The sequence below is a fragment of the Phoenix dactylifera genome, chromosome 12 (assembly GCF_009389715.1).
Source record: "Phoenix dactylifera cultivar Barhee BC4 chromosome 12, palm_55x_up_171113_PBpolish2nd_filt_p, whole genome shotgun sequence".
NCBI classification, from domain to species: Eukaryota; Viridiplantae; Streptophyta; class Magnoliopsida; order Arecales; family Arecaceae; genus Phoenix; species Phoenix dactylifera.
Genome location: NC_052403.1, coordinates 240,827 through 254,894, shown reverse-complemented (window position 1 = coordinate 254,894; position 14,068 = coordinate 240,827). Strand labels below are relative to the sequence as shown.

General features: G+C 35.9%; 1 protein-coding gene across 31 annotated transcripts; it reads right to left on the bottom strand.

Annotated features, from left to right (window-relative positions):
• Positions 1-11: 11 nt before the first annotated feature.
• On the bottom strand, positions 12-13,540 carry LOC103713090 (protein DA1-like). Of its 31 annotated transcripts, XR_005514283.1 has the most exons (8): positions 13,068-13,539; positions 11,522-11,694; positions 9,144-11,345; positions 6,670-6,732; positions 6,468-6,579; positions 5,675-5,733; positions 1,537-1,672; positions 1,015-1,302 (listed from the first exon to the last, which is right to left on the bottom strand). XR_005514283.1 is itself a non-coding variant. In XM_039132206.1 (7 exons), the coding sequence occupies exons 3-7, from the start codon at positions 9,147-9,149 to the stop codon at positions 1,632-1,634; spliced, it is 270 nt and encodes an 89-aa protein (XP_038988134.1). In that variant the 5' UTR covers positions 9,150-11,345; positions 11,522-11,694; positions 13,068-13,539; the 3' UTR covers positions 1,353-1,631. The 31 variants fall into 31 exon arrangements, 14 of the variants coding, with proteins under 14 accessions (XP_038988134.1, XP_038988126.1, XP_038988127.1 ...); XR_005514275.1 differs by lacking the exons at positions 1,015-1,302; positions 6,670-6,732 and adding an exon at positions 12-318 and having other exon boundaries at positions 5,675-5,722; positions 11,208-11,345; positions 13,068-13,536; XR_005514282.1 differs by lacking the exon at positions 5,675-5,733.
• Positions 13,541-14,068: the final 528 nt, after the last annotated feature.

Below are 14,068 nucleotides of genomic sequence, written 5' to 3'. Positions count from 1 at the left end.
TAACCATTATGATGAAACCCTTATGTTGTTTTCAATTATGTCTTCAGGGGCTATGGAATCAAAGAAACATTGCAATGCTGTCTTCCACATCAATCTTCATGGAGATCTCACTAATTTATAGATAAACAAAAACACAGAATTGGCAATGGTGGCCAACAGGCCCTAACTGATTGCGTTTCAGCAGGCTTATTAAGTTCCATTTCAGACTTCAATCAGCTTAACCAACAATGTAGTGATTTGTCATCACAGGCGTTAGGCTGACTGATTGGTGGTTCATATAGAGGTCCACTACCATAACTAGAGTTGACATATATTTGCCTGATTCAAATAAAACTAGGGCATCAGGTAATGGTCAGCGAAGGAACTACAGTAAGAAGAAAATGCAAACTGTTTTTTGATTCAGAAGGTAATGCTGATCCATGATAACTTAGATGCCACAGGTTCAAAACATAAAAATAGCCTCAGATGCAGGAGTAAAACTCCTAGATCTTGAAGTGGTCAGAGCCTTGTGCACTAAATCACCTCTTTTTTTTTCATTATTTTGATTGTATTTTTTCTATAAATCACCAAGTAGTTTTTTTGGTAAAAATAAATTAAGTTGCTGAAGATATGACACTAGCTGAACATCTGACCATTGTTGTGACAAAAATGAGTTTTGGAGCAAGGTCACGATAATACCGGTGGAAGCAACTTTAGGTTGTCCCGCTACTTAAAACAACAGTAGTCAGACCAACTGGAATAATGCATCTTGAAAGGATGACTGGCACGGTGCCAGTTTCAAGATTAAAACTCAAAATAACCCTACACAAGCTTCAGCCTTAGATGTGAGTGCAATCTATAATTACAACCAGTATATTGAATAAAGAGATAAAGGCCAAGGTCATATAGAAACCATGACCGTTAGCTAAAATCAGAAACTATTGCCAAATGGACCTATGGTTATGATCCAACCTTAAACCAATTTCTATCAAACTTAATGGAATTACTTGCTTATTCAAATGGAAAATGTCAATGTAGTTTGATAATATTCGCTCTTTACCATTGATTCCCTGTTTTGTCCAATGATTTGGTGCAAAATTAATGGCACAACCATCTAAAAAAAAGGGGGCACACCTTGGCACCATGATTAAAATCTCAGCTTTATGCTAATGGCCAACATCCACTTTTGCATTTACAACCAATCACAAGTTTGACAGGACTCCAGATTGGGATTAAAGAAGATAAATAGATAAGGATGAAATGATTAAGTGCTCCGGACATGCATATCAAGCAGATTCAAGCAAAGAGCAAGATCTGATGTTCCTGGTTGGAAGCAAGCATATTGTGTAAATTACTAATAGAACAATCACTAATGAACGCAGTAAAGTGAGGGAGAAAGAATTAATTAGCTAGTTTTTTTAAAGTACAATAATTAGGTCAACATTACTGAAACACAGCCCCCCTCCCAAACAAAAAAAAGAAAAGATGAGCAATCAGAGAAATTTATGATACAATTTTATGCTAGGTAAAGGCATCAAAAAGAATTTGAGAGATTACCTCAATGTCAGCATCCACCTTGCTGTCAGATCTGATTGCAGGTGGACAACAGATTAGACAGCACGAACCAAGAATGATTACAGGTGGGCAACAGATTAGAGAGCATGAACGAAGAATCTCCCAGTATAAGTTTTCTCTGAGGAAACAATTATTAATTATTAACAGAAAATTAAAGGAACTGAATTAGCCAATAGCTTCAACAATATAAATTATCATCATTCATTACCAACATGATTGACATTATTGGTTAAAACCATTCAAAGATCAATTAAAACGCTCATAATGCAACAGTAAATGATGTGGCTGAAACAAAGAATTGACCGGCATGGTGTAGTGAATGTGGTAACAAGTAACCTAATAACTTAAAGATTAAGCATTTAAATACCTTCTGTTAAAAATCAACAACAAAAGGTGAATTGACAAGAATTAATGCCACCAAAGATTAGTAAAGAAGCAGGCATGTTACTTAACACCAAGTACACACAGATTCCTTGTTGCTTATGCACAGTTTACTTAAAAAGCAATAAAGACTACACTGCTGCAGAAAAAAAATAGCATTTTGTAAATCTTTTACCATTTGTAACCTGTTCATTCACTGTGTACTTTTTGGTCTGCATGCTAAGCTCAACCAAGAAATGAACTATAAATTGGTGACCATGTTAATTCCCACAACCCTCAACAAACCTCACAACCTCAATTACAAAGTTTAGGATGAAACTCTCCAGTTCATTCCTTTTGTTTGCAGTCCTTTCCTTACTAATATCTCCTTCAACATTCTGGAGTCGGCATGGGTTGCTGTTGGATGGGTTGAAAGGACATGATAATCTGATGCCTCCAGAGAAGCTGATAAAAGCCCGTGTAAGGAGACAAACACAACAAGCTGACTCTCCTGAAAGCAGCTCCAGCAAAGACAAAATGGTGCAACCAGCTGGCCCTTGTTACCAGGGAGCTGGCACAGAAAGCCATCATACAATAGATCTGCAGACATGGAACAAGCAGCACCCTGAACCACCTTCCTAGAAATTATAGGTGGCAAGCTCAAGTTTACTAGAAGAGATGACTGGTGAAGGACCTGGTATTGTAACTTTGAAGTGTGTTTCAGCATATTGCCTGTTGGCTTAACATAGTGATGCATAAGAGTGTTGCTGTACGCTTTCTTATGTACCTCATGTAAGTATCTGGTCTTTTATGTAACTATGACTAATTTTTAGTCTGCAGGTGCCAACTTACCATGAAGGCTTGCAACTACCATATAGCTCAGATGATTCCTACAGATTTGCTACTGTTTTCACAAATAATACAATTGGAATATGAAGAAATGATTTTACTGAATGTTGATCCAATAAAACTGCTTACTTTACCTCAAATAAAATTAGGAAGCTTACCCAAACTTTCATGACCAATTTTATCATCAAGACATAATATATATTTTTGAAGAAATGTATCTCCTTATAACAGAAGGAATGGTTTTCCATCCAAAAGTTTCCTGTTCAGCAAATGTGATCCAGGGTCTGTCAAAGCCCATACCTATTTACATCTGCATTAGCAGCTCTGAAACCCTCACCACAGGCAGATGAAGTGTCATGAGCAATCTGATGCATGAAAAGCTCACCAAGATTCTTCTCATGATTAGATTTTCCTGCCTCATTGGATGATGAAAATGAAGAGGATGAAGATGAAGCAAACATTGATAAGGATGCCATGTTCCTTGACCCTGGCATAACCTCAGATTCAAGCTAAATATGGGAAAGCACCTGGCAGATACATCCCTCCACCTCAGGGCTAAGATTACGGTATCCTATTGATACTTGAAGAAGCAGAAAAATAGAGAATAATAAAACAAAAAGAAAGTACATGGAGAGAGAGCCAACTAAGGCTTGGATAAAATTTGATTAAATATAAGCTAGAAGGCTTTGCTATGACGGGAACTAATGCCAAAGTAGAAAACATGGAGCTCACACATGGTTTATTGTTTGTATATGTCATTTATATAAGGATCTTGTCAAAATCATGAGCTAACTTCATCTCTACAAGTTCTTCATAAAAAAAAAAAAATTCCATCTCTACAACTGCCAAAAACATGAAAGACAATGCCAGTGGATAAAATATTGCAAAAGATATCGTAGAGGTGGCATAGTTGATAACTGGGTGATAAGGGATGGTACTGAATATAGTTACTACTAAGGTAGGGCTACAACCAGATCGGTTTACCTGCAAGCCAATGCAAACACAACAAAGTTAAAACCAATCCTCACAATAAGACCTGAACCATTCAGTTCAAATGAACAAAAGGAATCATGATATGAGCAGGATGGAAGAGAGAATTCTACAGACACCACCAAATGACCTACATACCCTTCCCTCAATCACTTGCAAAGAAAGAAGGGTACTACTTTAATGTAAATGAGCAATTGATGCACCTAAAAAAGCCAATATCATGGGAAATAACGAGACACTTCCTGATATTAAATTGTGAGAATTATATTTTACCTAACAAAATCTCCATCCACATGTATGCACACCACATTTGCACACCTACAAAATCTCCTTCCACATGTATGCACACCACATTTGCACACCTACAGATGCACACATGCATGCAAGCATGCGGATATATGGATATCATGTAGGCCCAATTTAACTAGACCATAAAGTTCAGATGACCCAATCCAGCCCATTCCCAACTGGGTAGACTTTGACCCAAAATATGACACGGTCGTTGACAAGGTAAGTGCAGGTTGGCCAAACCCTGTCACGGCTCATCTGGCCCTTTTATTTTAGATTTTTGTGGCCAAGGGAGAAGTAGTTTCCCAACTTATTAGGCATCGAATAATGGCCCTTTTGAAGGACACAGCAACAAAAGGTTCTCCTACCACGTATTCTACATGAAGAGGTGTTTCTGGGTTGGAGCAACCCGATGAGCTCTCGATCTCGGTCAAACTTCAAGGAGGGTTTTGCTTAAACCTTATGCTAGTAGCTGTATTATTTATTACAGTCTCAATTCTTACGTTCCTCTTCTGGTGGCACTTGGTCCCAGGTCACATGCCATTCATTACTTATGACACAATTCTATTGAACTTATTAATTTCTAGGGCAACTGATCATTAAAAAAAAGCTCAGTAGTAACCATTGATCGCCGAATCGACCCGAACCGTGCAGTTCAGCCCGTACCGAACCTATTGATGTTGTCCCAAGATGTTTCAGCTACTCGGGTCGGTTCATATATAAAATCCCTCCCACCTTACTTGTTTGATGGTTCGAGAGCCTTCAAGGCTCTCTCTCTCATTTGCCCGCTCCCTAGATGCTGCCTTCGATGATACCAACACCACCGGACGCCGCTCACTCCCCTCTCTTTGATGCCAGCCATCATCGGTAAGTCTCCCTCTCTCTCCCCGCTAGGCTTGGGGTCATAATCCTTCCCTCCCTCCCTCTCCTCTCCGTGTCTCTATTGAAGCTCTCATGAATCATCCCCATCGAAGCCCTCATGTGGTGAGTCTCTCTCTTCTCTTTCTCTCCCTCCCTCTCCTCCTCCTACATAGACCGTAGTAGAATTGGTATGGTTCACAGTACCGGTTTGACGAACCTTGAATTAGCAACCATTTCTAGTATCTGTAAGCAAAATCAAAAGAAATAATGATCACATACAGTCACACCCAATTATTTTATAACAGCTCATGTATTTTGGGTTTGAACAAAGAATGACTTCTCAATTGAAAGAAGGCTTAAATTGGGGTTGGACATACATAAGGCTCATCTAAGTTAATAGTCCAGCTTTGGGCCCATAGTGAACAACTTCCAACCAAGTCTAGCAGATCATGGAAAAGACTTGAGCCTAGTAGGTTGAAAGCCCAGTAGACAAGCAACCAAACAAAACCTTGAAAGATATGAACAAGTAATGAGATGAGGGACAAAGTCAGGGCAAGAGCTCCTTTTGACTCTGCTAGCTGCATCATAGCAATCTCCAGTAAACATCATTACATCAGCAGTAACAAGTGCACTCAAAAGCTTAATTTACAAAACAAGCAACAAAATTTTGTAATTGGAGGCGCTATGGTTCAAAGAAAATTTATAATAAGCCTTCTCAATATCACAACAAAAGATGTACCCTAATGAGAATCCGAAAAGCAGCACAATATACCTTTGAGGCATACACGCTTGTACATCAATTCATGAGCAAGGATAGAACCTGTTAATAGCCTACATTAATAAGTACCAAAAGATAATTAATTACTGGTAAAACTGACCATAGAAGACTATTGCAAGTCATGGGTACAGGCCCCTGTGGTCTATGAGTATGTTGGTGGCTGCACGGAGCAGGATAAAACCATTTTGTTTCTTTCATAGTTCAACAGAAGTGGACACATCAGAACCTTCAATTAAATCTTTTTTATGAAAAATTTTACTTAATGCAAAAGTCAAAATATGCTTTCATGGCATTAAAAATAGTATTACTTTCCTAATAACAACAACACAGAGGGGTGTGTGTGTTCACACACATACATGTGTGCATATGCACTTGAGCATATCTACCTGTTGTAATATAAACTTTTATCAGTTAACATGCTTTAAGTATTTCAAAAAATCTCAATTGGTTGGAATGAACAAAAGCTATATGATCTAACCCAAGTTTCCCAAATTGCACTTTAGACACTTAAATTGTAGATTCCTCCATGCACAAAAGCATATTTAGCACACTACATCCAATTAAGTACATGCTTGCCCAGACCAAGAATATACTATATAAAAAAGTTAAAGAAAAATGCAACTAGAAATCAGCCCAGAACTAATAAAATGCATATTGCTGAAACCAGAAGATTAGCATGTTAGGAAAACTAGATCACAACACTCATAACATCAATATAATTAGATTGCACCAGTGCATTTACAAATGTAAATGCTGGAGTATAACATGGCATCAAAATGAAACTGACCTGGAAAGACCATATAAAACAAGAACTGTCGTAACTTCACATCTGAGTCAACTTCTATGGATGAGTTCTCATGCTCAAAATTTGATTTTCCACAACTGTTGGCCTTAAGTATCTACATATGGAAAATAACAAGAGAAAAATAAGCTTTCTGAATATCTGAGAATAAGAAGTGATAAAAAATGGCAAGACAGAAATTCTTTACATTGCTAATTGTCTGCTCCTCAGAAAGACATAAGCTCCTAGTCTCAAGCATGTGATGATGACCCTAATAACATAACAATTTCAAAGAATATTCTAAAGATTAAGCATTAAAGGCCTGTTTGGGATTGTTGTTCGTAGCAGAGCTCTTGCTAGTAGAGCTTTTAGCAAACAACTATCTGCTGTTTCGTAACTATATTTCTAAAGTGTTGTAGAACTTATACATCTGTTTGGTAATTAAACTGAGAAAGTGCTTTTAATATGACAATTACAATAAAGGACATTACATAATATTGTACAGTATAGTATAATAATATATAATATGCTAATGTATTATTACATATCAAAATATTATTAAATAGTACAATATCATTATAATATAATGTAATGTAATCAGGGCCGGCCTGAGCCCTAGGCGACCAAGGCGGTCGCCTAAGGCCTCGGGCCAATGGAAGGCCTCCAGGAGGCTGACCAAAAGGAAGCAAAGGCCCCATATAAAACGGGAACAGGAGCTGCTACGAGTCTTCCCCCTTGATGGAAGGGAGGTGGAGAGTTTCCTGGCCTGCAGAGGGGCAATTTGGGAAGTTGGGGACAATAGTTTTGTTTTGGGTGGAGAGAAAGAGAGAGGAGGGATTTGGTTGGCTTGATACACGTCTGAAGCCACTCTTATCTTTCATCCCTTCTCTTTTTTGGTTTTGGTCTTGGTTTTCCTTCCCTCACATTACTCCTGATCCAGCTGGGCCATCAGGAAGAAAGATAGGGGGATTGGAGATGGACTTCTTCGAGGGTAGAGAAAGAAAAGGAGGGAGGCGGGCTTGAATGGCTGCTGTGCTGTGATGTTGCAGTGGCTGCTTGGGTACTCACTTGAAGGGGAGATGGTGGGATGGGACTTTTATTAATTAGATGGAGTGAATTTCCCATAATGCCCCTACTTTCTCTCATAGAGAGGTTCCTTCCTGGACAAATTTTTTCCTTTACCTTGACCATGAAGTGCCAGGGGATAACCTTTTCCTACTCTGCTCTTGCTTGACATGGTAAACAGTACTGTGAAGCATTATCTCAGTTATTTAATCAGTTTTATGGGCCCTTCCTTAAGCATGATTACTTTTCCGTGCTTTCATTCAAAAATTATATTAAACTGAAAAGGCTTTTTATCTGTCTTTGTTGCATACATGCATTTTTGTTGAAATAATGTACTTGATGGCTATCTATTTTCATATCTTTTTCTAAGTATTTTATACTTATTAAAAAATTTTATTATTATAAAAAAAGGCCTCATTCACTGAATCCGCCTTAGGCCTCCAAATGTATTGGGCCGCCCCTGAATGTAATATATTATTGTAATATACTATACTATAATATAATATTACAATATAATACAATATTATTATAATACAATATTATCATAATTCAATGTAATATAATATTGCATAGTATAATATAATAATATGATATGATATAGCAACGTATTATTCCATATCAAAATATTATTACAAAGTATAATATTATCATAATGTAATAAATTATTGTAATATAATGTAATACAATATTATAATACAAAACAATATTATATATTATTGCATAATAAAATATTATTACATAGTGTAATGTTATTATAACATGATATAATATAGTATTTAATATAGTGTAATAATATAATATAATATGATATAATATAGTAATGTACTATTGCATATTAAAATATTATGACATAGTATAATATTATCATAATGTAATATAATGTTATATATTTTTGTAATATAATATAATATAATATTTTATAGCATAATAATATAATATGATATGATATAGTAATATATTATTATATTATTATAATACAATAAATATAATAATATAATATAATATATCTATTATTAGTAAATAATTATAATGTAATTATGTGATATGTTCATTAAACCAGAAATAGCTTACCAACATCAGCCAAGTAGAGCTTTTGGGGAAAAGCTCCAAAATGGAGCTTCTTCGAAATAGACATCTTTTAACTTTTTGGAAAACCATAAAGCATTTATCATTTTTTTAACCGAACACCATCATATCTTTTGAAAATACTTTTCGTCCTCTAGAAAGCTTTGGCCCTCCAAAAGCATTCCCAAACATGGCCTAAAACCACCTAGAAGTAAAACTGACATCCTTTTCCCTTTCCATGCCTTTATGAAGTGCTTGGTTTCAACCAAAAGCATTGGAATCTGTTAATCTATTTTCATATTCCTTCCTTCATAATAGTTTGTAATAGAATGGTATAGAGATCGACAATCACCAGTATCCATGATAGCAGAATCCAAACATTCTAGGCATAAGCTGCGCCCATCTCCTAAAGAAATGTATTTTATAACCCTTGACTTTGATAAAAATTAAGAAAAAGGAAATTGGCAAAAGGTCAAAAAATTCACCCAGAACCCTATAGGCAAGGAAAACAAGCTAAATAAATACTTCAACTAAAACAATGATATGCCATACCTCCATTTGCTTGCAACTACAACAAGATGCCTTGTCATGTTTTTCCACCAATATGGGTCAGCTGTGTACTTAACTAAACCAGTCCTCTTTGTTGGAATCTGTGAAAAGAAAAATAAATGGGGAATGGTTTTTCACGCTCACGATTTCAATTACTGATATCTGTAATAGCTTTCTTCTTGGCTATCTTTAAATTGGAAGCAGGAGAACCCAACCTTAACCAATCAAAAGGGGAAAAAATGTGCAACTTGTTTCGGAAGCTACGGAATAAAACCTTCCAAGTGACACACACATATTAACATACAAATATCAATTTTCCCAACAATTATTAGATGTCTTCTTGCAGTGTTTCACCAGCAAATTTTAGGGGGATCACTCCCATAATATCATAAAAGTAGGGCCATGCGCAAACAATATTAGCTGTTTGCATTTTAGCTTTTATGGTCTTACTTACTGCTGAGGCCCATCCAATGCAAGTCCAGTGAAATGGTTTTAGATTAACCAACCATACCCTCTAACAGATGAACCTAAATATTACAAACAAGGAAACAAATAGAATGGAAATAGTACAATTGTTTGCTTTCTTTGAAAATTGTAGAGTAGAATTAATGTAGGTAAGTAGTCTACAAATCTAGAGACCACAGGGATAATGGTGCTACATGCTGGCATCAAGACATTAACAACTAATATCTACACATAAATGTTAAGTACTGCTCCAATTACAATATACAATCATCATATAATGTCATGGTCAGCCAAAAGCCCATGACAATTTATCAGAAGAAATAGGATAAGCACAAAGGCTTGATAGAAAATTATCTATGGAAGTCACTAATGAAGAGCAGTAGAAAGTATTCAGAACAAGGCCCACAATCTCGGTACTGGCTACCGTGCCGGTATCTTATCAATTCGGTTCAGTATGGTACACCTCTGTACCAAAATAGCTATATGGCTATTTTTATCTCGGTACGCCTCGATATAAGTCGGTATGCCTCGATACGGGCCGACACGCATCTTGGTACGCCTTGATACACCTCAATATGGGTGGTACACTTCAGTATGGGGGGGTACGGAGCTTGTACCGACTTGAAGTTAAGTTTCGTACCAGTTTCCTCCGGTATGATACGATACGCCTAGTACCGAGCAGCACGGCACCATGATTCAAAAGATAAAGCAACCAGAATGAGATGAGTTTATGCAATGAGTTGATCCCAATGAAATCTGATAAACAAATAATTAAAATAATATTTATTAAGTAGCAAGATTGATGCTAGATACACTACTTCAATGATAAATTTTGGTTTCAATTATGCCCAGTTGATTCAAGCATAGGGAACAAGATACTAGCACTAACGAAATTATCTAATAATAAATGATTATTTGCAAATATACAAGAAGCATAGGTTCTTACAAAGTTATGGCAGACATCAAATTTTGGATGATGCAACTCCGTATAGAATGGCTTGTGTAATGACAAAGAAAACTGAAACAATTGCTACATTTAAAATATCCTGAACTCTAAAATACTCGAAGATAGGCACTTTGCCAGTAGAATTTCTTTTCTTCTTCAAAAATGAAACAAAGATTAAACAAAATTTCTTTAATCATAAAAAATGGATCACTCAGTTTCACAGATAGGCTGACCACAAGCATGACAGTAACAGCATTATGGGTACCAGAAGGTTCTGCAGTTTTAATGGCCACACCCTATCTCCCGGTTACAACCTCAACAAACTCTGCTGGTTTTGAAGCCATGGTGTAACTTTGAATGCCTTTTAGCAAGATATTGCATGAACTACGAACTGCAGATAAGAACCTATATCCTGTTAAAACACTGGATAGGGGTGTACGGATGAAGGAAGACATGTTCAAACTCTCTTGCAGGGCTCTAGCAAGTTCTTCATCATTATTTCCCATTCCATTGTACACAGTTTGTTATATCGATTCTGAAATGCAAGTTATATCTTTGATAGCGAAAGAGAAAGCTGAATTAATACAAATAGTTTTATGAGGAGAAGAGTGATGTTAGGCGAGCTCACGATTTAAATACCAAACAATCTAACTTACCATTCCTTTTTTTTCTTTATTTTTTTTGGGGGGGTGGGGGGTGTGTAAGAACTTATCATTCCGTTTCTTGGCATCCTCTGCAAACGAAAGTGCAATTGCATGATCCAATTCCTCATTCTCAGCCTTAGGTTGAACATCCTGACATATGTTACACAAAACAATTTCATGCAATAAAATGAAAGAAAGGAAATATGCAGTTTAACCACATATACTATATTGGCATGTTATTAAATCACAGCAGTTAGTTAATCAATATACTACTGGTTTCAAAACCCAGCTAATGCTTATTCATGTGATATAATGGTATGGAATACCTTGGGACAGTCTAAATAGAAACTCCGAAGTAAAGGCAAAGAATGTGAATCCATTAGCTGGCTCCCTCACAATTTGTGGACACCATCCATTCCGTGCTGCATGACTTGCCCCCTTGAAAATCTTGCAAAGCCACTTCATGAAGCAAGATTTTCTGTACGTGGAACAGTTTGCCCTGGTAGCGTAAATGAGATTGGTAGCGTAAATGAGAAAACCATAAATTTTATTAAAGAGTGAAGGGAGACAATGCAAAATGTTGTGTGATCATAAGGACCTGCTAAGATTTTTTAATTTTTCTTAAAATTTTGGCTTATAAAGCAGGTAGTTCCTCCTTAAACTGCATTGTCTTTACAAAGAAACAAGGAGTTTTGAATTTCTCAGTTTGTTGCCATTCTTAGAATTTGGAATGCCGGGTAAAAATAAATCGCAGTCCAGAAAAAAGTGAAATAGAAAAGCTCTAAGAAATACTCAAAATTTCTCTGCTATAGCTAATTTTAGAAAGCCAAACTATCAGGAAAACATTTAATCACCAGTGGCAGTAACGTATGCAGACAAGCAAGATTATCTTAGCCACAATACAGCTTGCATATCATTTTCTTTGGCTGTGTTGTTGTATGGTTGTATTGGTTGGGAAGAACTAGTGTATGCAATCAGTCATGAAGTAACCGCATCTATGATGCGGTGCAGAACTCTCCGTTTCTCTCTTTTTCATATGAATCCCTTTTACTCTAAATTTACTGTCTGTTCGGCTAATCATTAAAGGCATTTACCTTCATTGGATGCTAATGGGAATGTGCTTTAAAGCTATATAAATAATCCTAAACCTTATTTCCCTGGCACCATATACTTAGACCCAATTTGTAATAGCTGTTTGGAATAGTTTATACTGTCAATAGAGGAGTATGTGCCATTATGGACAAGAACTACATCCTAGTTTCTTATTGGTAATGGATATTTTTGCCAATCTCATGGGAGGGAAAAATAATATCTTGCACAGATCTATCGGTTCACTAGAAAGATCAAAGATGGCCCTAATAAGGAAGGAAGGCTTATTAAAGAGTAATGTAGATTAAAAGTGAAACACTTTAAAAGATTAGAATGGAAAATGGAGTCGATATAGATTGTAGTTATGAACATGTTTATGATAAATCCCAATGAAATGTCCAAATCAGAAATATAATCCAATTACACAGTCTTTTATTTGATACACCGTGCAATCTTTCTCGATGACGTCATGAAAACTAGTAGAAAACATAGCCCATCAGCATTACGCTAATGAAAGACAGAACTCAAAATTTTCAATCAAAGAGTGTAATCAAGAAATAGCACAAACTTTTGGAGAATTCAAGAACATAACAAAAAAAGGAAAAAAAGATATACATAGGGAGGGTTATGAATGTCGTTATGATCAATCCAAAAGAAAAAATCTATGGGAAAACGTATGAAGATTGGAATAGAAAATGAAGTCGATCAAGATTGTGGTTACGAACGTTTTTATGAACGATCAAAAAAAAAAAAAAAAAAAACTTCCCGCACTACTCACTTAACTTGAAACACCGTGCAAACTTGGGCGATGTCATGAGAAACAGTAGCGAACACAGCCCATCAGTATTACCATAAGCAATCTTGCCTTGTATTCTCATATTTCTTGTCGAGAACAAGAACAACCAACACAATGGAAGACAGATCTCGAAAGGAAATCTTCGAGTTAGTCCTTCGGCCTCGAAACCCTAATCAAGAAGCAATCGAAGAAAACGATTCAGACAAGAAGAATCCCAGAACACAAAGAAAAATAAGTTTACCGGGAGCAGAGAGTGGGTTTCGAGTGCTGTGGCTGCAGGGCTGGGAGAGAGAGGCGGAGTCATTGAAACCGAGACCGGCGCTGCTGCGAGAAAGAAGGGGCATCGGTGTGATGGATGGAAGAAGAAAGACGAGAGGGCGAAAAGAGAGGCGGAGATGGAAAGGAAGGGAGCGAGAGAGAGAGGATCTAAAAAAGACGCGGAAAGATTGGGAGCGCACCGCCCGGGTCCGTGTACCATTATTCCACTTCGAGTGCGATCCTTAAAAAGTATTTTTAAATAAAATAAAAATATTTGGTAAAAAATTAAAAAAATATTTTAATTTTGCAAAAAAAATAATTTTTTTTAAAAAAATTTAAAATATGGCTTATTCAGAAAAATACTTTAGCATACACCAAAAAAAACTGTTTTGATTTATATTTTTTTCCGATCAAAATACTTATAATAAAATATTATATTACAGGAAACAATAATTTCGGTTGCCAAGTCATCGAAAGGACGAAAAATTAATTTATGCTAATAACTATAATTTTTTATATTTTTATTATTATATTATACTATAAATATAATATAATATAATATTATCATATTGATATATTATATTATATAATATCAATATTATATTATTATAATATAGTATATAATATTATATTACTATATTATAATAATATTATATTAATATTATACAATATTAGTGCTTGGTTTTTTTTCAGTTATTATTAATATTATATAAGTCCACAAGGCAGGTGC

Bases quoted from the DNA above. Each gene is read 5' to 3' on its own strand.
- LOC103713090 (XM_039132196.1), bottom strand. From the start codon at position 11,575: ATGGATTCACATTCTTTGCCTTTACTTCGGAGTTTCTATTTAGACTGT. The intron at 6,580-11,207 runs GTAAGTTAGATT...TTCCATATGTAG, and splicing joins ATAAAGAAAAAAAAGGAATG to ATACTTAAGGCCAACAGTTG. The intron at 2,515-6,467 runs GTCAGTTTCATT...CCATGTCTGCAG, and splicing joins GTTTTATATGGTCTTTCCAG to ATCTATTGTATGATGGCTTT.